The sequence below is a fragment of the Panthera onca genome, chromosome C1, assembly GCF_046562875.1.
Source record: "Panthera onca isolate mPanOnc1 chromosome C1, mPanOnc1 haplotype 2, whole genome shotgun sequence".
Lineage (NCBI taxonomy): Eukaryota > Metazoa > Chordata > Mammalia > Carnivora > Felidae > Panthera > Panthera onca.
Genome location: NC_138346.1, coordinates 196735569 through 196757985, shown reverse-complemented (window position 1 = coordinate 196757985; position 22417 = coordinate 196735569). Strand labels below are relative to the sequence as shown.

Genomic DNA, 22417 nt, shown 5'->3' with positions numbered 1-22417 from the left:
TCCCTGTTGGCCTCAAGAGCGGGAGAAATGTTTGCTGAATGCCTGCGGTGAATAGTACTCCATGTGGATGTCATGGGGGGGAAAAAAGAAGAGCTTCTGCCTTTAAGAAGCTCACAATCCAGTGGGGAAGGGAGGGAAGAAGGAGAAGACACAATATGGTCGTGTCAAAGATACAGTGAGCAAGGCAGCCTGTGACAAATGTCAGATAATGGCATAAGAATAAAGTGCTGTGAGAGCTCAGGAGAAAAGGGCACTATTTTTTTTTTTTTTTTTTTTTTTTAATTTTTTTTTAACGTTTATTTATTTTTGAGACAGAGTGAGACAGAGCATGAACGGGGGAGGGGCAGAGAGAGAGGGAGACACAGAATCAGAAGCAGGCTCCAGGCTCTGAGCCATCAGCCCAGAGCCCGACGCGGGGCTCGAACTCACGGACCGTGAGATCGTGACCTGGGCCGAAGTCGGACGTCTAACCGACTGAGCCACCCAGGCGCCCCAAAAGGGCACTATTAAACTGGTAAGCAAACAGGTATTGTCACTACATGCCAGGCCTAGAGCCAGCCCTGTGGACGCAGAGTTGAATCGGACCCAGACTCTGCCTTTAATAAGCCAATTAAACAGTTGAAAAGAGAGACATGTTAAGCAGATAACCTGCGTACAGTATGCGAAGGGCTACCCTGGATGTTCATTCACGGAACAGTGCTAACACAAAGAAAGAAAGAAAGGCTGATCTCTAGCTGGTCAGACAGGTGGCAGTGAAGGCTTCCTGGAATCAGACTGTGGGCTGAGCTTGGTTTTGAAGAATACATAGATGTTTTTCACCATGCAGAGGAAACAGATGTCAGAGGGCACAGAGGTGTGAAATGTTTAGGGAAATTATGAGTGATTCAGTCTGCAAAAGCACAAACTTCAACGGATGCAGGAAGTGGTTAATGATGGCATCAGAGAAGTAGGGACCCTAAATGTCATGCTAGGGTGCTAGCATCATCCCGGCCCACACCATAGAAAGACCATACCAGTAAGAGGGCAGACAGAGCACTGAGTGGAGGCCTTTGGATTAGAACAAAGAAAATAGCTAGAAGGCTGCTATGAGAGTCCAGGTAAGAAACAATGCTGAACCAAGTCAGTGGGAATGTAGAACAAGAACAAACGTAAGAGATTTTAAGAAGCAGAATTGATAAAATTTCATGTCTGATTGAATGGAGGGATGAGGAAGAAGGAGAGGGAGAGAAAGGTGAGCAAGCAGGAATAATCTACAACAGCGCTGTCTAGTAGAATATTTTGGAATGATGAATATATTCTCTGTGTTGTCCAGTAGGTTAGCCACTAGCTACATGTGGCCTGTGAGCACTGAAATATATGTGAAAGATAGCCAATGTGACTGAAACCTAAAAATTTTAATTATTTTATTTAGAAAGAGAGCGCATGAGCAGGGGAGAGGGGCAGAGGGAGACAGAGAGAGTCTTAAGGCGGCTCCACACTCAGCACAAGAGCCTAACACAGGGCTCGATCCCACAATCCTGGGATCATAACCTGAGCAGAAACCAAGAGTCAGGCGCTCAACCGACTGAGCCACCCAGGTGCCCCAATTTTAATTATTAAAAAAAAAATTTTTTTTGAATTTTGTCATCTTTCTCCTTGCTCATACAAATATAATGTACACACACATGAAATATGATATGCTTTGTTTAATGGAAAATAGGACCATGCCTGAAATTTCTTTTTGCACCTCTGAAATTTTTTTCACTTAAGTGATTATGATTAACACAGAGAAGATGTGTGACATTGCAAAGCGTTCTCTGGGAGGTCTGGTCTCTGTGTGTGTCCTGTACTGTGCAGACATGAAAAAACAAACCCATTTACTACATATGTGTAAACAGCCTGGTCATCAGGCCATTTTCAGTCAATAGTCACATCCAGTGTAACTCTGTACAGAAGACTTAGGGTGTGGTTTGTAAGTACGATCTGTAAATAACTGGTATGAATTCCCATGGATACCTGTGTAAATAGATTTGTTGGCTGAAATGTACTTGAAGAAATATAACATCTGGGGCACCTGGCTGGCTCAGTTGGTGGAGCGTGTGGCTCTGGATCTCAGGGTTGTGAGTTTAAGCCCCACATTGCGTGTAGAACTAATTTACTTAAAAGAAAAAGAAAATTAAAAAAATCTGTAAATAAACTGATTTGTAAACTAAAAAAAAAAAAAAAAAAAAAAGATGTGTGAGATAAGTAGCGTTTTGAAGGACAGATGGGGAGGATCTACAGCTGAGAAGTCAAAGGCTTGCAAGAAAGGGGAGGGGAGGGAGACAGGAAGGAAGGCCCACAGCACAGCCAAGGAACAGCAAGTACATGGACTTAATGGAGGCTGAGAGAGAGGTTTATGACCAATAGTTAGAAACAGAGCAGAAAAGGTCACTGGGCGACTCCCTCCCGTTTGAGTACCTGCAGTCCAGGATACAGCAGACCACTCAGCAAAGGGTGTTCCACCTGCTTTACCACCTCAGCCCCGGCTTTCTTGGCATCATGTTGTGTGACCACGGAGGAGAGTCTGTACACATCGAGTGTGTACTCTCTGAAGAGGAAAGGAAGAGGGGACAGCTGTGAAACTGGGCCAAGGCCTCACTATGATCCTAAAGCACATTAATTCACTCTCCCATTCCAAGAGAGCATAGCGGCCTGGTAGCTCCTAAAATGTAGTGGTCCATCCTCTTATTCAAAATATCACTCTATTTTTTTTTAAGTTTATTTATTTGAGAGGGGGGGGGGGGGCAGAGAGGGAGAGAATCCCAAGCAGGCTCCACGCTGTAATCACAGAGCCCGATGTGGGATTCAATCTCATGAACTGTGAGATCATGACCTGAGCTGAAATCAAGATTCAGACACCCAACCCACTGAGCCACCCAGGAGCCCCTGAAGGTCTTAATTTTAATTTGAATTCATTTATCTTTTCCTGTGATTTGTGCTTTTGGTGTTTTTTTTATTTTTTTATTTTTTATTTATTTTTTATTTTTAAAAAAAATTTTTTTTTAACGTTTATTTATTTTTGAGACAGAGAGAGACAGAGCATGAACAGGGGAGGAGCACAGAGAGAGGGAGACACAGAATCTGAAACAGGCTCCAGGCTCTGAGCTGTCGCACAGAGCCCGATGCGGGGCTCGAACTCACGGACCGTGAGATCATGACCTGAGCTGAAGTCGGACGCTTAACCGACGAGCCACCCAGGCGCCCCTTGGTGTTTTTGTTGAATCTTCCTTGCCCTGAGATTATAAGATAGTCTTACATATGTACAGTCTTTTTATGTTTTATAGTTTGGCCTTTACAGTTAAATCTCTAATCCTTTTGGAACGGAGGGATCAATTTTTTCCCCATATGGGTAACTAATTGTCTTGCACCATTTTTTCTTAAAAAGTATATTCTTTCTCTGCTGATCTGCAATGCCAGCTCTGTCATAAATTAAGTTTCCATGTTTATGAGGATCTATTTCAGAATTCTCTATTCTGTTCCACTGGTTATTACTCTATCCTCATGTTATATAAATGACAAAGGATTTGCTAGGAATGCAAAGGATTTGCCAGGAATTCATAAGGAACTCCTAAAAAAACGAAAGGAAAATGGGCTACTTGCAAAGATACTTCACAGACAAGGAAACAAAAATGGCCAAAAAAGACATGAAAATAACTTTTTTCAGATAAATATTTTCAAGTATTTTACTCCTACACTTGAATGGTAGTTCAGGTAGGCACAGATTTTTTAGGCTGTAAATTGTTTTCCTTCAGTATCTTATTTTATTTATTTTTCATTCATTCATTCATTCATTCACTCACTCACTCATTCATTCATTCAGAGCATGTGAGCAGGGGAGGGGCAGAGCGACAGGGACAGACAGAATCCCAAGCAGGCTCTGCACTTCCAGCACGGAGCCCAATGCAGGGCTCTAACTCATAAACCGTGAGATCCTGACCTGAGCTGAAATTAAGGGTCAGATGCTCAAACAACTGAGGCACCCAGGCACCCCTAACATGCTAGGTTTTAAGACTCATCTAGAGGGACACCTGGGTGGCTTAGTTGGTTTGGTATCTGACCCTTGAGTTTGGCTCAGGTCATGATCCCAGGGTTGTGGGATCGAGCCCCACATCGGGCTCTGCATTGGAGCCTGCTTAGGATTCTCTTTCTCTCTCCCCTTCTGTCCCTCTCTCCCACTTGCCTGTGAGCGCACAGTCTTTCTCTCTCTTAAAATAAATAAATAAACAAATAAAAATAAACACTAGCATGATATAGATTAATTAGCAATACTAAAAAAATTTTTTTTGAAGTCTACTTATTTATTTTGAGAGACAGAGCAAGCAGGGAAGGGTGGAGAAAGACAGAGAGAAGAGAGAGAATCCCAAGCAGGCTCAGCACTGCCTTCGTAGAGCCAGGTGTGGGGCTTGAACTCACAAACTGTGAGATCATGACCTAAGCTGAAACCAAGAGTCGGACGCTTAACCGAGTGAGCCACTGAGGTGCCCCAGCAGTTTTTTAAGGGCATCTTAGATTAATTGAAATACAGTGTCTTTTTTTTTTTTTTTAAAGATTTTATTTTTAAGTAATTCTACACCCGAAATGGAGATCGAATTCACAACCCTGAGACCAAGAGTTGCATGCTCCATGGGCTGAGCCAGCCAGGTACCCCTGAAATACAGGATCTTTGTATTCCCACTTTTGTTTGGTTTCTGGCCACTGAGTATTCTTGACTAATTTTTCAATCGACTGATCTGAAGCATTCAGGAAATGTAAAAAATATTTTATCCAGCATTTTTTAGTTGATTTCAGCAGTAAGGCTGGTCAGAGTACCCAGTGTGACAGACTGCTGGAAACAAAAGTCCTCATCCGCATCTCAAACACTCTTACAGTTTTTCTGTCCATCTCTCTAGGCTGTATTCTAGGCGAATCTCTAGTTTTCTCTTCAACTTTATTCAGTCTAGAGTTGATGCCTTCTATTGAAGGCTGGTTTGTGGGGCTTTTTTGCTTTTTTAAAGTTTATTTATTTATAATCTCAACATCCAACATGGGGCTTCAACTCATGACCCCAAAATAGAGTCACCTGCTCTTCTGCCTGAGCCAGTCAGGTGCCCCTGTGGGGTTTTTTGTTTTGGTTTGGTTTGGCTTTAATGACTAATTTTTACATTTCTAAGATTTCTAAATGATTCTTTTTATTTCTATATATTCATTTTCATTTCTGCCTCTGTTTTATAATTTCCTTTTTAAAAATGGGTGTTATTCCTTAGCATGTTAGATCTATGTCTTTTTGTTAATATCACAGATAGAACACTCAAAAATGGTGGGCAGCTTGGTTTAATTCTTGGTATGCTTATATTCTAATCTCCATAGGCCTGAAGTTTGATAAAAGTCCCTAAAGACCCAGGCAGGTGACTAATAGTGCCCCCATTCCCTGGCTCTACTCTCCTTGATAGGTAGGGATGGGAATAGGAAAAGGGGAAAAGCATTCCTTTATGCTTTGGCTTTAAGTAGTAAGCCTGGTTTGTCCCCACTGCCAGCTTCCTGCCTGGAGCCCAGCAAACCTGTAACTTCAGCCCAACTCACCAATTTGCATTTCAATTCTGTTTCTCTTACCACAGAGATGTTTGGCTTGTTTTTGAACCTGGCTATGTCCTTTGTTTTTGTTTTTTTTTTTAATGTTTTTATCATTGCTGTTGTCTGGAACAGAGGGAGTGCATCAAAGTGCACACTTACAAAGCCATCTTTCTTTGAAGTCACTTTTGTATATACAAAAAGATCAAGTGACTTTGAAGCAAGGTAGCTTTATTTATTTATCCCATCTCCTCCTACCCCAAATTCTGTTCAATTCTAGAATAAAAACCTTGCCTGAATCCTTCACCGTTATGATCCCGGTACCTAGAACAGAGTCTGGCATATAGTAAGAACTCAATAAGTGTTTGCATGACTCCTTCCTTCACCTTCTTCAGGTCTTGGTCTAATATCTTCTTATCATAGAAGTCTTCCCTAACCACTCTATTCAAACAGAAACCCCCCACTCCCCAAGAACTTTCTCTCCCCCACTCACCTGCTTTGCAGCACCTATCACCATCTGACACACTATATATACGTTACTCGTTCATTTGTTGTCTTTGGCTGTATCCCCTTGCTTAAACGTAAGGCCCGTTAAGATAGGGGTTTTTGTTTTAGTTTACTTCTGTACACCCAGGACCCAGAACAGGGCTTCCCATCTAATAAGTGCTTCCTAAATATCTGTAGAATAAATGTAAAAATAAATGGAATCTCAGGCGCTCTACTGAAACTGTGGATTCAAACATCTGTGTACGTTAGAGTGTTATGTGCCTTATTTGAAACTTTAAATGTTCAAAGTGAGGAAGGATAAAGAAAATTATGATCAATGAAGTAAAAAGAGAAATGAACTTGTAAGCAAGAGATCCAGGCTCACATCCTGGCTCTTCTACTTACTGAAAGTATAAACTTGAGAAAGTTAAATCTGAATGTGTTTCCTTATCTGTGAAATAGGACATAGCAATGCTTACCTTAAAAAGTTGTTCTAAGGTGCCTGGGTGGCTCAGTTGGTTAAGTGCCCAACTTCGGCTCAGGTCATGATCTCACGGTTCATGAATTCGAGCCCCACGTCAGGCTCTGTGCTGACAGCTTCGAGCCTGGAGCCTGCTTTGGATTCTATGTCTCCCTCTCTCTCTGCCCCTCCCCTGCTCACACTCTGTGTCTCTCTCTCTCTCAAAAATAAATAAACATTAAAAAAATTAAAAAAAAAAAAAAAAAGTTGTTCTAAGGGTTCACATGCAAAAGTGACCAGTAGAGTGATACATAGTTTAATTGAGGTTTTAAAAATTAAAAAAAAATATGGAGATTATGAGGCAGCATGGAGAAATGACTTAGGAAATTACTTAAGTTAAAAATATTAGGACAGAAAAATTGTATCTTTGCTAATATTACAAGTATGAATAAAATTGATAAAAGTATGAAGCAGTAAAAATTGTTGGGGAGGTGAGAAACAAGTGAAATATTTTTCTTTCACATTTATTTTATCATTATTTGCTAAGGCTGGAGGCTGGAAGGAAAAAGGGAGGCTGAATTGTTTATCAATTCATCACTCCTCCATATGCTGGGAGCCCAGCAAGGCCAAGGACTCTGCTTTGGTTACATTTGTATCTCCAGCAAAATGGATAGTACACAGGCCTTCACAAGTCAGTACATTTTTGATGGATGAGTTAAGAGGACAAAGAGTATAAATTTTTTAATGGCTTTTAATTGGTAGGGCCAAAGCACTGCTAATCCAAATTTATAGAGTGCCTGGACTCCACAGGACCTGTAATTAGCTAGAAGCATGAGAGCCACAAGGAGGGTGGATGATCCAGAACTTACTTGCTGAGCTGGTAATCAGTGCCTTTGACGAACCTGAGCTTCTCCAAGGGCACACCAATGCTCTCCAGCATTGCCTTGATCACATTCTCATAGTAGCTGGTTCGGAGTTCTAGAAGTTCCCATGGGGCTTTCATGTTATCCAGGTAAGCGTGAAGGTCCGCAAACAGAATTGTTACCTGGACATAACAGATGAGGGACCGCCAAAATGTGATTCTGTCCAAGTCCCTCCAAACACCCCTCTTTCCCCTGCCCTTGTTAAATCTCTTTCTTGGCCATTCCCCAGGGAACTCCTTGATTTATAACCTTACTTCTTACCTCACATCCTGCTTTCAGGAAGTCTGCAATCTTAGACATAGGCACGAAGTAAGCCACGTGTGGCTTGCCTGTGGTTGCTGTTCCCCAATAAACTTTAAGCTCCCGCTCCTTGAGTATCTCCTTCAGCTTGTCTTCCCCCAGAACCTCCTGTTGTGGAAGCAGAAGAGCTGGTTTAATGCTGGTGCCCCACCTTGCTCATCCTTTACCCTGTGGCAAGGAAAACAGAAGCATGTGTCATTGGGGGGGTCTAAGCTCAGAGCCAGCAGGGAGGTCCAGCCATGCTCTCAGTGTCAAGTGACAGTCAATCTAAGTTGGTGCTGTTGCCAGTGAAATGCCACCATGGTAGAAAACTGGACACGTCCCTACCTGCATGATCCCTTGCATCTACTCTAACTCATGTTCCTTCCTTTCATCGTCAACTTCTTGAAATAGTTGTCTCTTCTTCTGGTCTTTATCCCATGTTGCTAAATTCAATGAAAACTTTTTAGTCCTCATTCCCTCCCGGAACACTCTCCTCTTTTGGTCCTCCCCTATTTTATTCTCTTAGTTGTCCTCCTACTTCTTTGGCTGATGGCTCAGATTTCTTGGCAGCAGTTCTTCTTCCTAATCATTAAATATTAGCAATCCTGGGGCACCTGGGTGGCTCAGTCAGTTAAGTGTCTCATTTCAGCTCAGGTCATGATCTCATGGTTCATGAGTTCGAGCTCTGCTTTGGGCTCTGTGCTGATAGCTCTGAGCCTGGAACCTACTTCGGATTCTGTGCCTCCCTCGCTTTCTGCCCCTCCCCTGCTCGCGTGAGTGTGTGTGTGCGCGCGCGCACTCTCTCTCTCTCTCAAAAATAAACATTGGAAAAAAATTTAAAAAAAATTAGCAATCCTCGCAGCCCTATCTCTTCTCTTCTTACTCTACATTCTCCCTAACTGATCCCTTTCGAGTTGCTTCAGTTACTACTCATGAGCTAGTAACGACCAAATTTTCTGCTCATACCCATATATAGAACAGTGTACTTGTTATCAACCCAGTTAATTCAAACTCAGCATGTTCAAAATTAACCTCATGCTCTCAACTTCCCACCTCACTCCCCACCCATCCTTTTCATTTATAGTTTCACCCCAGCGCAGTAAATGGTAACTATCATTCACCAAGTTGCCTAAGTTACCCCAAAGCTCCTAAATCCTCCTCCTCTCTGCCTCCATCGAACTTCCCTGGTCTAGGCCATCAGCTCATACCAGGACTATTGTAAATAGCTTTCTAACAGCTTGCTCTCTCCAGCCCATGTTCCAGAAAGCAGCCAGAGAGATCTTTAAAACTCAAAACTTGATTAACTTGTTCACCTATTTAGATACTGTAATGATTTCCTTTTGCCCTAAGACAGTATTGGAAAAATCCTTATAGGTCAATATGCTGCTAATAAAAGAGATCTTAGTGTCTCTTCAAGGGATGGTTTGGGGAGGCTGTTGGAAGCCATGAAAGACAAAAACTGTTTTGCTGGTTTGAATCACCTGTTAGCAGGACTTATTAAAATCCTGTTTCAAGGTGGCTGGATGGTGGCTCCTGCATTCTCCAAGCCCCTGACTATTTGGACACTTGGACAGTTCTTGCCACAAGGTCATATTACTTACTCTTGAAAACCTGAGTGAGTCATTGCCATTAGCTCTATTTATGCTTTGTCCCCAACCAGTATTATTTTGTGGAAAGAGACTAGGACAAACGATCTGGCTAAGAGGAAGCATGCAAAAATTACCGATTGAGATCAAGTTACGAGTAGAAAGAACCCAAATGTCCACCAACTGACGAATGGAGAAACAAAATGTGATATATCCACATAATGAAATATTTCTCAGCCGTAATAAGAAAATTCTGATAGGTGTGACAACATGGATGAACTCTGAAAACATGCTAAGTGAAAGAAATGAGACATAAAAAGCCACATATTACATGATCCCATTCATAAGGAATGTCCAGAATAGGCAAATTAGAGACGTAAAGTAGATTAGTGTTTCCCTATGGCTGCGGGGAGTGAGAAATGGGCAGTGATTGCCAGTGGGTACAGGTTTTATTTCGGTGATGAAAAAGTTCTGGAATCAGTGGTGATAATTGTACAACCTTGTGACTATACTAAAACCCACTGAATAGTATACTTTAAAAGAATGAATTTTATGGTCTGTGAATTGTATCTCAAAAAAGGTAAAAAACCCCCAAACTGTGGCCGAACCAATGTATCACTGCTCTTAGAATAAACTCCAATTTTAAGCATAACTTGCAAGGCCTTCATAACCTGGTTCCTCCTTACCCCTTCTCAACAAACAAGTAAAATATATAGTACGTCAGATGGTGATAAGTTATATGGAGAAACAACAAAGAAAAAAGCTAGAACAAGAGATGAGACAGTTCTGGTGGTAGGGGGTTTGTTATTTAAATGAAGTGGTCAGGAGAGGCCTTCCTGATAATGTGACAATAGTCAGAGGCCTGAAGGAGGTAAAGAAATGAGCAATATAAATATTTATTAAGGGTTTGATCTGCACTTTGCTTATTCTACTCCTGCGAATTTAGCCTTCTCTCTGAACCAGTGTTCTTTCTCCCCTCTGGGTCTTGACCTGGGTTCCTACCTAAAATGCTCGCCGCCCCGACCCATCCTTCTTCTGGTTAACTTCTACTCCCGCAGTTCCTGGAAACAGCAGGAACAGATGTGGAGTGAAGTGATTTGCATCGCCAAGGCGCAGTTCAGAGATCACTTCCTCAGCCTTCCCTGACACTCCCCCAGCCCTCTCCCCTAAATTCCTCCCAAAGCTCCACGGATAGGACTTGGCAGTCCTTGTTTCAACTGTAACTAAGTGCCTGAATTATGGGTTATTCTTAACGTCTGATTCCCTCCAGACAAGCCCCGGGAGGGCAGGGCCCTGACGTATCGCCTGGCACATAATAGGGTGGGTGGGGTGGCAGTCCTAGATTCAAAGCTTGGCTCAATACAAGGTGACTGCACACAGGTGAGCCCACTGTCATTTCTGTGGGACCCAGATGACTGCTGCTTGACTGAACGACTGACCGACCAACCAGCAGGCTCTCTGAATTGCCTCGGTGCGGAGCTCCCGACCCCACACAGTTAGGACCCTGTAGTGGCACTCAGGGTCACTGGACCTCGAGCCCCCAGTCCTTGACAGCGCATTTCCAACCCCGAGGCCCTACCTGCAGGTTCCGGGTGATAAGGTGCAGCTTCTCTTCAGGGCTCGGAGCGTCCCCCATGGCACCGTCGCCCCTGCTTCCCGCGCTCAGGCCGGCACCGCGCCGCTTCCTCGGTCGCCGCCGCCGCCGCCGCGTGCCGGGAAGTGGCACGCGGGCCCAGTTAGGTTGCATCAGCTGAGCTCGTCGCTCGGCTTGCTCGGCCTGGACCCTTCGCCTGAGAGCGGCCAGGGAGGAGTCAGGAGCAGCTGAGAGTCGAGCGGGTCGATGAGACGAGAAGGGGAGGAGCCAGTAGGCAGGATAGGCGGTACGGGGGCGGGGTCGCCGCGCCTGCGCGGGGCACAACCCCCTGAGGGGCGGGGCGGATTCCTGCCAATCACTGCCTGTTTGCCCTCCCCCTTGCGCTGGCCCGGTTGGCTAGGGGTGGGGGAGGTCGGGGAGGGGGCGATAAAATGGCGCAGGGGGCGGAGTGAGGCGCAGTCGTTCGCACAGGCTTCGGCCCCGCTTCCGGAGGTGAAGAGCAGGAGGGATGAAGGGGTCAGCGTTCCCGGCTGGGAGGGGGGATGGGGGCGCCTGTTGCTTCTCCAGGGGGCCGTACATGTCTGTCCACCCTGTTGAAGGGTTGGGAGGCCTTCGCCCTGCTGGGAAAGGGCTCGTTGTCGTTCCTGAGGTGATGGCGGCGGGAGGGGGAGTGTCCCTGCGCCCCACCTCCACGTCGGCTGGCGACAGATGCCCCTCACCCTGCTGAGGAAGAGGGAGGCTTGTTGGGTCACCTGCGAGACGGAGAGCGCCGTTCGTCTCCCTGCCCAGTGGGGGTGGGAGGATGGGTGTGTTAGGTGGGTTGGGGGTGCTGCTGCTCCATGCCCCACTTGGGGGGCTGTTGCTAGGGAGAAGATCGTGGTCTTACAGCAGCGCCTTAAGGGCGGAGGAGAGGATGACCCACCCCTAGGGCTGGCGGGGCCTGGGTCCCGCGGAAGTGTGGGTGTGGGTGGTCACTATCAGGGTGAGGGGTGCACCACCGAGGCCTGCGGGGGAGGTCGGTTTGGCCCCTCCGGGGGGAGGGGCGCGGAGCAAGCCCGCGCTTCTCCCGCCTTCCACCGGGAGGCGGGAGTTTCTTGGTGTTTTCGGGGGAGGGAAGAAGGGAAGAGAGAAGGCCCAGCCCCAAGGGCGATGCTGTGCTGGGGCCGTTGCATTCGTAAGGAAGAGCAGGGGGAGCCCAAGTAGTGTCCTACGAAGGGTGGACTTGGGCCCGGAGGGGTTCTCGGGACTGGTGGTGTTACCAGTTCTTTCTTGGGCGGAGGGAGGGCAGTTGGCACCGCAGCGGGGGCCCCTGAGAAGGGAAAGAAGTGATTGCATTGCTCACCTGCTGCCCCACCCTGATCTCCAGTTTCTTCTGGATTTGTTAGAGGCTGCGATCTTTGGCAATCCTGCCTAAATTAGTTTAAAAACATTTTCTTCTAAAGAAGACACCTGTTGCTGCATTTTTTTAATATTTAGTTTTTATGCCCCTGTGGGATGAGAGTCCTGGAATCCATATCTAGTGAAATGTTAACCTAAAGCAGAGATTTCCAGCCCTAGGTTGTTTTTCTGTCCTACGGTGTTTCCAGTTACTTCAAAGGAAGTTGCAGAATTCTTACAGATAATTTCAGTTCACTTTGATTTTGTTTAAATGTTATGCCCATTTTATAGAGCGATAAAGCCTAGTGAGTGTCTTTTGTGCTTCGTGCCTCACATGTATTGCATATGGGAAAGGTTGGAAATCAAAGGCATGTCCCTTGGAAATATTCTTTGCTCTTGGCCATAGCTTGGTAATGGTCTTGGTTTTAGAACCTTGAAAGAGGGATATGGGGTTGTGTCTGGTGTTGCAGTTTTAGTGGCCTGAATAAAATAAGCCTTTGTGCTTTAAGGCAATAGGTTTTCTTAGGTACGATAAAAATAGAAAGGGAACCAGTTTCTGAGGTTGCAGCTAGGTGGTTAGAGAACAGAGCGAGGGGGTGGTAAACTGAAGTGTGAAGAGGGGGTGGACAGGTGAGAGAGACATGGAAGGACAGAATAGGGTCACAGAAGGGATGGGGAGCAGAGGAATAAGAGACAGACTTGGAGATGGGAAAAATACTCTTCCCTTAAAAATAAAGAGATCTCATTTTAGGTGGCAGTTACAAAGCAAGTGCCAAGAAAGTCAGGTAATTGTAGAATGGCAGACAGAGAAGTACTAAGGCCGTCTTGTGGAACTTCATTTTAGAACTTAATTTTATCTGAGTTTTTTTTTTCCCCACCTCTTGCAAATTCATTAAATACCAACTTTCATTAATATAGGGCTTTTAGGTTTAGAGTGCTTTCATAAACATCCCCTCATTTGATCTTCATAATCGGTGTTTGAAGTTAACAGTGTATAATTATCCCCCATTTTTCAGATGAGTGTTCTCCTCTGTATTGAGGTTCAGAGACTTTCAGTGACTTGCAGAGGTCTCTGAATTTTAGTCCAGTTCCTCTATACAAGACACTTTAGTAACCATTAATTTGCAGGATTTGCCTGATATTTCAGACGTGCACACAGCCTGGTCTTTAATTAATTCAGTGGCAATATGGTTGAATGCTGGGTTAAACTAGAAGAGATTAGAGTATACTGGATAATTTCTTAACAAGCAAGGACCTAGGGGGAGTTCTCTATTAGATTCGCACTCTTTCCTACCATTTCTATGCTTCCTTAAGATTCTCTAGGGGTCAGGGAGGTGATGATGTGGGATGAAATGAAACTATAGCCACTACTTATTTAGCTTTTCCATTGTGCTTCTATTGTGCTAAGTGCTCTATGTTCACGGTCTCATTTAATTCTGGCAACAACACTATGAGGTAGCTACTGTGATGGTCTCTATTGTACAGAAGAGGACATTTGAAACTTCAGAATGTAATCATTGTCTTTCTCCACTGGCTTCTTAATTTAGAAATATTTTTATTCAATATTTTAAGCATATGAAATTTGTAGGAAGTAACAAAATAATACCATTATGCACACCATTCAGCTTTATCTTTCTTATTGATGTAGGCAAGCTGAATCTGAGGACTCAGAGGGGTCTGAGGCTCAAGAGAGTCCTTGGCTTAGTTCAGGATAGAAATCAAATGTGAGCCAGGAGGAAGTGAGAACAGAGTTCATTGAATAGTGTAAGTGAGAGAGTATAGCAGATGGAGTGTCTGGGAGACTTGGAAAAGGAAAAGTGAGTCTCTCTGTCACTTGGGGTTATGAGTTTATATTGGAAGGGGGTCCAGGGTGCATGTTCTTTCAAGAACCCAACATAGCCTCTGATCAAAAGTGAGTGTCAGGAGAACAATAGGTGTTATTCCATATATTACCAAAGGGAGGGGGTATTGATGCCAGTGTTGGCCAAGGTTTGGAGCTAATGTCCTGGAACATGTTTGGGATCCAGTTGTCTTAGATGTTATCAGGTGTTTCAGGGCCTAGGATGGAACTTAGAGGAATGATTAACTTTCTTGCCTCCCCCTTGGAATGGGAACATAGCTTCCTTTATTTTACTTTCATTATGTTGCCATATTTTTTTTAAGTAGTTTCTACACACCCAACATGGGGCTCGAATTCATGACCCCAAGATCAAGAGTCTCAAGGTCTACTGACTGAGCCAGCCAGGCACCCTTCGCCATATTTCTTGGAGGTCTTTTTGTTATTTATTTATTTATTTATTTATCTATTTATTTTTTAAGAAGTAAAACATTACAGATAGAATTGAAGGTACTCATGCCCCCTTGACCTTCCTCTTCCCTCTCTACCACCAGAAGTAACCACTATCCTGAATTTTGTGCTTCCTAGTCCCATGCATATTTTTATAATTTAATGATATATGTGTGTATCCATACACTATCTGGTATTGTTTCTTTAACAAATTGCAAGGAAAAAAAGATGGGGAACCTATAGATTAAAATATAAAACATGTCAGCCAATGGCAGTGTGTGGACTTATATGGAAACCGATTTTTTTCAATCTTAAAAAATAAGACATTTATAAAATAATTGGAAACCTGAACCATGTATTTTATGATAAGGAATTCCTGTTAGTTACAGATGAAATGATGTGATGCCTGGGATTTGCTTCAAAAGAATCCAGTAAAGGGGGGAAGTGGATGAGACAAGATTTACTATGGGCTGATAGTTGTTGGGGCTGAGTGGTGGATCTATGAGAGTTTGTTATACTGTTGTGATTTTTGTATATGTTTTAAGTTATGTATAATAAAAAGAATTTTTAATGAGGAAATAAAATTGTGGAGAGAATGATTTGTGCAAGTTAAAAATTATCTGTATATTGTATTGTTTTGCATAATTTTGCTCCCAAACCTATTGGAACATTCTCTGAAAGAAACTCAGAAGAGCCAGCTCTGTGCTTCTGGATGTCATGTAGTATAGGGATTGATGTTTTCAGTTCTTGTGAAGGATATTGATCCTATGTGTGCACAGTAAAGTTTGCCAATAACCATGATTTTCTTCCAGTGAGGTTTGGCTGCATTCAGGAGTATTTCTCATGTTCTTCTATTCTACCTGGGAAGTCCGGGGAAGCCTGTGTTTAATAAAGTGGCTTAAGTTATTTTTGCTGAGGGATTAAAAGCCCTCTTCGGTATCTTTATCTTTCATAGTATGTTAGAGAGTATGAAATTGGAAAGCTCTGCCATTTGCTGACTGACCCTGGGCAAATCTCTGACAAGGGTAGCAGAAAAAAGCATTACCTTTGGAATTAGATCTGGGTTTAGATCCTTGTTCTAGCATTACTAGCTCTGTGTGCTTGGTTAAGTTACTTCCTGCCATCTTTTTTTTTTTTTTTTTTAAGATTTTATTTTTTAATCTCTGCACCCAGCATAGGGCTCGAACTCACGACCCTGAGATCAGGAGCCACATGCTTTACAGACTAAGCCATCCAGGCACCCCTCTTAATGCTTCTTAACCTGAGTTTCCTAAGAGTGAACATTTATTGAACTCTTCATTTGGGCAAGCCAACTGCTTGAACTAGACCTTTTGGAAGAAGTTTGAATGAGAATGGAGATAGTGGCTTAGAAAGGGCTTCTCAGAAATAAAGCTGCTTAACCCGGTGCCTATGATACTTGTGCTTTACACCTACAAACTTTACATCTAAACTTTTTCTTACTGCTGCCTAAAGAAATAATATAAAATAACCCAGTCACTGTGCAGAGAAATTACTTTTTCTTCATAGAGGCACCTGTTTCAGTGCCTGCAGTGCCTGGAACTCTCTCACAACAATGCTGGAATATTGGTAAAATAAGATAAAAAGTCTCAGCAGCCCTAAGTTTAAATGCAACAGAAAGCTTAGTTTATTTGGTAAGGTCTATATTGCAGAGTTATGTTGAGTTAAATTAGAAGTCGTAAAATGTGTCTCGTAGTGACTGGTTTATAATAGGTACTTAATATTTCTTTTTGTCCCATCTCATTTATAAGATGGGTAAGTTTAAGTTCCTTCTTTAAATTTTTTTAAATTTATTTTACCCCTAGTTTTGTTGAGATACAATTGACATATAGCACTGTATTAGTTTAAGGCATACAACATAATGATGTATGTACATAATACTAAATGATTACCACAGTAAGAGTAGTTAACACATACCAACTCACATAGTTATAAATTTTTCCTTGTGATGAGAACTTTTAAGATCTGTCTCAAGCAACTTTCAAATATAAAAATACAGTATGGTTAACTATAGTCAATATGTTATACATTATATAAATCCTTTCTAATGCTAGTGTTCTGTAATACCTCTCTTTTTCTTCTCTTTCTCTAGTACTTTATTATTCATACCATTTTATATTTTCTGATATTAGTGCATAACTTTCAATGTTGTCTTCCTACCAAGGTAGGAAACTGTATCTTTGTTTTTAAGAAGTCATATAGAAACATGTCTTGCTCAGTATTGTGTGATGATAGTAGCTCAGAAAATGGTTTTCTGAAAGAGTGCATGAACTAAAGCTAAAATTCAGAGTGTGAAGGAAAAGTGGGGTGGGGGAAAATCACAGTTAAAAGGCTAGCAGGGAGTTTTCGAAATTATTTGAGTTTAGTGTATAAGCATTTCTTAATAGCTTCTCAGATGTTGACGTGATGTGTGAAATACAAGCTTTCATTACCTTTACCATCTAGAAAATAATTTCGATTAGGTCCATCACTGTGTAAAAGCTAGGTTTTGATTACATCAGTAATATACAAATATTCAAGTAGAATAGTTGACATTATTCAGAATGACACTGAAGTCTTCCCTTGAGATCTCTTGGTCCCATCATAGGTTATAACAGTCATCAGTTTTATATTTTTCTGGATCTGTTCTTTGCATTTATATATAAACTGAAAATGAGACGTTGGTATGTGTGATCATGATGAACTTCTAGATCTTGGTGGAATCTTAGACATTGCCTAGTCTGCCTTCCCACCCCTTTCCCATTTTATAAATGAGACAAATCCAGGGATTTAGTGACTTGCCCAAATTATTACAGCTGGTTAGTGACAGAACCAGGACTATAAGCAAGGTCTCAAGACTCCCAAGCCAGTATTCATCTTACGGGAGCAAATGATAATTCTCAAGAAAGAACAAATTGTTGGGAGGAACAAAACTAGTTCCTTAGTTGCATAATTTTCCCTCTAAAGATTTTTCTTTGATGTTCTTGACTCAAAATCCAACTTTCTGGTATTTAAAAAAAATCAAGATCAAAATTAATAGGTGGAGCACCTTAAAGCATAATACAGTTGACTTTGTAATTAGCAGAGTTGAAAGTGATGAGAAGATCCTCTAATTTTCTTTGTGCCTGCAGGAAGGTGGGAGTCAATCATTTTGACAAGTCTCCTGAAAGGAACAGCTAGCAGGAGCTGAAACCTTTTTCCATTTGGTCTCGTGGCAAAGAGATCACGCCAGCAGCTCCACACAGTATGGAAGACAATTCTTGTATTCTTAAAGTTTTTTTTTAAACTTTAAAAGTTATACGTGTTTGTTTTTTCAAAGTGTAAACTGAAAATCCAAGCATTTTACACAGTATGTATTTGTTTTCCTTCTACGTTGTGGATATTATTCCATGCTAGTATATAGTGATCTATTTCATTGTGTTTTTAAATAGTTGTAAAGTATCCCATAGAATGAGTGTACCATGATTCCACTAAATAGTTCCGGTCATGGACATTAAGGTTCTCTCCAATATTTGGCTATTTTGAATAATTCTGCTTTGAACATCCTTATAAATGTATCGATGTGCATTTGTATAGGTACTACTGTAGGAAAAATTGCCAGAAGTAAAATTGTGGGGTCAAATGGTATTGACAAATCACAAATACTGTGAGAGCGCTTGTTTCCTACATCCTTACCAACTTAGATATTGTGACATCTTAATTTTTACTATTTTGTTAGGAAAAAAAGCTTGTCACTGTTTGAATGTGTATTTCCATGATTCTGGTAAGGTTAAATATCTTAAAATTCTTTCTCATGTTATAAGTCATGGTGCACAGAATTTGAAATATTAGGATACTACCACCCTATAAAACAGAAGTTGATATAGGGATTTCCTGTACCTCGGTGAAACTGTTTCTTATTTTTCCAGATATGACGTGCTCACTAGTCTCCTCTGAACAGTCTTCTGGGACTTCTCTCTTGCCTAAAGACAATGCCCCATTTTCATGGGGTTCCTCGGATGAGGATGGATTGGATGACTCCTTGCTGGATCTGTCTGAGGGAGAAGAAGATGATGGCCATTTCAGTTTCACAGAGGAAGATATTCAGGAGCTCTTGAAGGATGATGACCTATCAAATGAGCACTTTTCTTGGGGAGGAGGGTTGCTTAAAGATGACAGCAGTCACGTTGAGAAGGGAGGGAAAGGGGATCAAATTCTATTTGATACTTCCCAAGAGAAAAATTCATCATACACCTTGGGACCAGTAGCTGAGACCCCTGGCCTCTTAAAACTACCTCAACTAAGTACATCAGTTGGTCATGGCCCAACTCCTACTAAACCGTTAAACAGACACTTTGCACTAGAAAAGAATCTTGTAAAAGTAACAGTTGCACCATTTAATCCAACAGTTTGTGATGCTGTGCTTGATAAGGACAAGACTGATTTATCCAAAGATCTTGAAAAGCCCTCCTCCCTTGGGGAAGAGATGAGAGAAGATGGTCTTAGCCCAAATGAGAGCAAACTCTGCACTGAGTCTGAAGGGATCAGTCCCAATAATTCTGCTTGGGATATGCCCCCGCTCTCTTCTCCAGACAGTAACTTTCAGCAAACTGTGTCTGATAAAAATATGCCTGACAGTAAGAAACCTACACCTGTATTCTCTCAGATCTTGGACAATTCAGAGACTCCTCATTTGGGGTCATCCTGGAAAAATGGATCACATAAATCAAATTGTGAAATGACGTTTCCAGTTGTTTCCAGTTCATCAAACAAAGTACGTATATTTTTTCAAGGTAAAGAGAAAAATTATTTTCATTCACAAGCTGTATAGCAAAGCTTTGTATTCATCAAACAAATTGGGATTTGAACCCTGACTAGAACTGTGACCTTGGGAAAATTATTTAGCCTCTCTGTTCTCTCATATTTCTTATCTATAAATTGGACTAAATAATACTTCACACATATATGGTAAGGATTAATGAAATAATGTCTATATGGTAACTGGTATATAATATTAAATTGCTATTATTGGCTAATTACTAAGATAATGATGATATTACTATTATTTTTCCTTTTTTGGGGGTTTTAACCTTAAGTCTCAATCTCGGGTTGCTATGCTAAATGAGATACAGCACCTGATCAGCCACTGAAGAGCTAAAAAATCTTCGACAATTTACCTAACCTCTTTAAGCCTGATTCCCTGTCAAATGGGCATACAACTTAGGGTTTCTTTCTTTTCCTTAAAATTAGTTATTATCTCCTTTAAGGCATCTGCTATAGTGCCTGTTACACAGTAGGGTACAGGAATATGCCTTTGTAGCCTATAGTTTAAGAATATGTCTGTAAATGGTGTTTTCAGTTTTTTTTTTTTTTGTTTTTTTTTTTTTTATGACTATCTTCTGCTTTGAATGAAAGCAGAATATTCTTGACAAGGATTCTGGGAAGCTGAAAGTCAACGAGAGAAGACTAGGCAAAGTCATACCTGTTCTGCAAGCCAAAAGAAGGTAACAGTATGATAATATTCTGGTTTCTGTTGGTTCTCTTCAATTTCTGTCTTCCGCTCCTCCATTTCCCCTTAATGTGGAATAAAACCACGCACCAGGAGTAAGCATACTTTAAGTTCTGGGACCACTAACGTGTAGCTGTCTAACCTTGGGCAAGTCAAATAATCTATGTTTATTTGTCAACAAAATGAGGCTAATGATGCCTTCCCTGCTGTTTCTCAGTTATTTTGAAGAGTCAGAAAGACCTATTAGTGAAAATACTGTATAAATGTAAGATTTCTTTTCCTGTGTATGGGGAAGCCTGGTCACAGATATGATAGGAAGTTAGAATAATTTGAACACAAACGTTAAAATACAACTATGTAGAAGATCATTTAGTCATCTCTTCCAACTTGAATGCAGCTGTCCTTGAGGGAAAATTCTAGTAGAGGTTGCAGATTTGGGTCACTTTACAATCTGTTCTCTTGTTGCCAGGAGATGGCAGTGTCTCTACATGGGCCTTTCCAATTAGCAGAGCTTTTTTTTTTTTTTTTAATGTTTATTTATTTTTGAGAGAGAGGGAGACAGAGTGTGAACAGGCGAAGGGCAGAGAGAGAGAGGGAGACACAGAATCGAAGCAGGCTCCAGGCTCCAAGCTGTCAGCACAGAGCCCGACGCGGGGCTTAAACCCACGAACTGTGAGATGGTGACCTGAGCCGAAGTCGGATGCTTAACCGACTGAGCCACCCAGGCGCCCTATAGCAGAGCTATTTTTTAGGTTGAGTCAGATTGACTTCCCTACAAAGGGATTAAAAAAAATTTTTTTATTACACAGATATTATATTTATTTTGCTTTAAATTTTTTTTAAGTTTATTTTGAAAGAGAGAGAGAGAAAGCACACGGGGCAGAGGGAGAGAGAGAATCCCAAGCACTCTGCACCACCAGCACAGAGCCCTGTGCAGGGCTCAAACCCACAAACCACTAGACCATGACCTGACCTGAAGTCAAGAGTCGGAAGCTTAACCAAATGAGCCACCCAGGCTCTCCTCTGCTTTAAATTCTTTTTAATGTATTAGAAATAAGGCTAAAGTTTCCTTTGACTTCTATCCTTAATCCCAGTTTTTTTGTTTGTTTGTTTTGTTTTCTTTGCACAATTGAGGGAAACTTGGTGAATTACTTACAGTGGAAGTTATACCAAAGAGCCAAGTCAGGCTACTTAGAACAGTTATGAATTTATTATCTCCATATTCTAATCCACTGACTCCATAGTACAGTGCAAACAGGATGAGCAAGGGCCAAAAATTGTTCTTGCCAAGGTCACCAGTATTCTAACTGCCACACCCAGCTGGTTCTTTTTGGTCTTTATCTCTTTGAGTTTTTCTGTGGCTCTGTGAAGTTATTTCTTGATTAACCTTGAGTTACTCAACAAGTGCTTACTTTCTCTGGGGACTGGATAATCTTCACTTTCCTATGCCTTGTTAACAGGAGGTTGTATCTGTTTCTCATCTTCCTTTTTTTCTCAACTCCATACTTGATTTCAGCTTTATACTATGTGACTAACACTGTCTTCTGTCACTGGATCTTAAAGAGTATTTTGCCTCTGAAAGTTAGTTGTTCTAACTGATCGGCAATATATGACTTCTCTCTATAAACACTACACTCATGGTTCTAATGGGCTGTTTTTCCTCCCGGTTTGCTTTGTTCAAGGACTAATGTTCCGACGTTTTCACAATCAGATCTAGAAAAGCAGAAGCAAAGTTATCTCAAGGAAGTCATTGCTCATATAGAACACCCAAAGGACACTAACCAAGGTAACATGGTAACCAGAGAATGGCATGTAAAAGATGTGATGGGACTTCTTTTTTTTTTTTCCAGTGTAATATAGATTAAACTGGGAGATTATTTTGAATTTTCTAAAATTGATGAGAAAGATAACTTCTTTACCCAAAGATTTTTACTTTAAAAGATTGCCTAACCAAATAATTCCCCAAGTGGTTTGGCTAACCTGTATTAGAGAGGGGTCCAAGGAGACTCATACCACTATGTGAAGAGTGCGTCTTCCATGGCTGAGGGCTGTAACCAGACCTGTAGTTTTCTGATAGGGAATTTTTTTGTCTGAAAAATAGAAGTGGATGACCAAGGGCTGCTTAGTAATCACTAGTGTTTTATATAGAATTATTTTCCCTGTTTCCTTCAGGATTTAAATGTAAAAAGGCAGGCATTTCAAATAATATTCTATATCTGCATTTGAATAAAAGCTCCTAAAAGGTTTTGACTACCTTCCAGATTCTTCAAGCTGAGTTCTCCCTAGTTCATTAAAAGCTATTACAAAGCAAAGTGGCCGGATTCTTTCTCCAGCCCTCAAAAGATATAGGCCCTGTTATCATTCATCCT

At 41.7% G+C, this 22417-nt stretch overlaps 2 protein-coding genes across 13 annotated transcripts in view; one reads left to right on the top strand and one right to left on the bottom strand.

The window, feature by feature from the left end:
* YARS1 (tyrosyl-tRNA synthetase 1) overlaps nucleotides 1-11097 on the bottom strand; it is a 28701-nt gene extending 17604 nt beyond the window's left edge. The window contains exons 1-4 of one of the 2 annotated variants that reach the window (XM_060625045.3): nucleotides 10885-11097; nucleotides 7699-7845; nucleotides 7384-7559; nucleotides 2440-2569 (exon numbers count right to left, since the gene is read on the bottom strand). In XM_060625045.3, coding sequence (XP_060481028.1) covers nucleotides 2440-2569; nucleotides 7384-7559; nucleotides 7699-7845; nucleotides 10885-11052 — 621 coding nt within the window. In that variant the 5' untranslated portion in view covers nucleotides 11053-11097. Of the gene's footprint in view, nucleotides 1-2439; nucleotides 2570-7383; nucleotides 7560-7698; nucleotides 7906-10884 lie in introns of both variants that reach the window. The other variant, XM_060625046.2, reaches the window with a different exon arrangement.
* Nucleotides 1018-22417, top strand: part of S100PBP (S100P binding protein) — a 47397-nt gene continuing 25997 nt past the window's right edge. For 3 of the 11 annotated variants that reach the window (XM_078452115.2, XM_060625064.3, XM_078452117.2), the window contains exons 1-5: nucleotides 11208-11391; nucleotides 17692-17804; nucleotides 18469-19313; nucleotides 19958-20043; nucleotides 21731-21834. In XM_078452115.2, coding sequence (XP_078308241.1) covers nucleotides 18471-19313; nucleotides 19958-20043; nucleotides 21731-21834 — 1033 coding nt within the window. In that variant the 5' untranslated portion in view covers nucleotides 11208-11391; nucleotides 17692-17804; nucleotides 18469-18470. The other 8 variants (XM_078452111.1, XM_078452109.1, XM_078452107.2 and 5 more) reach the window with 8 other exon arrangements.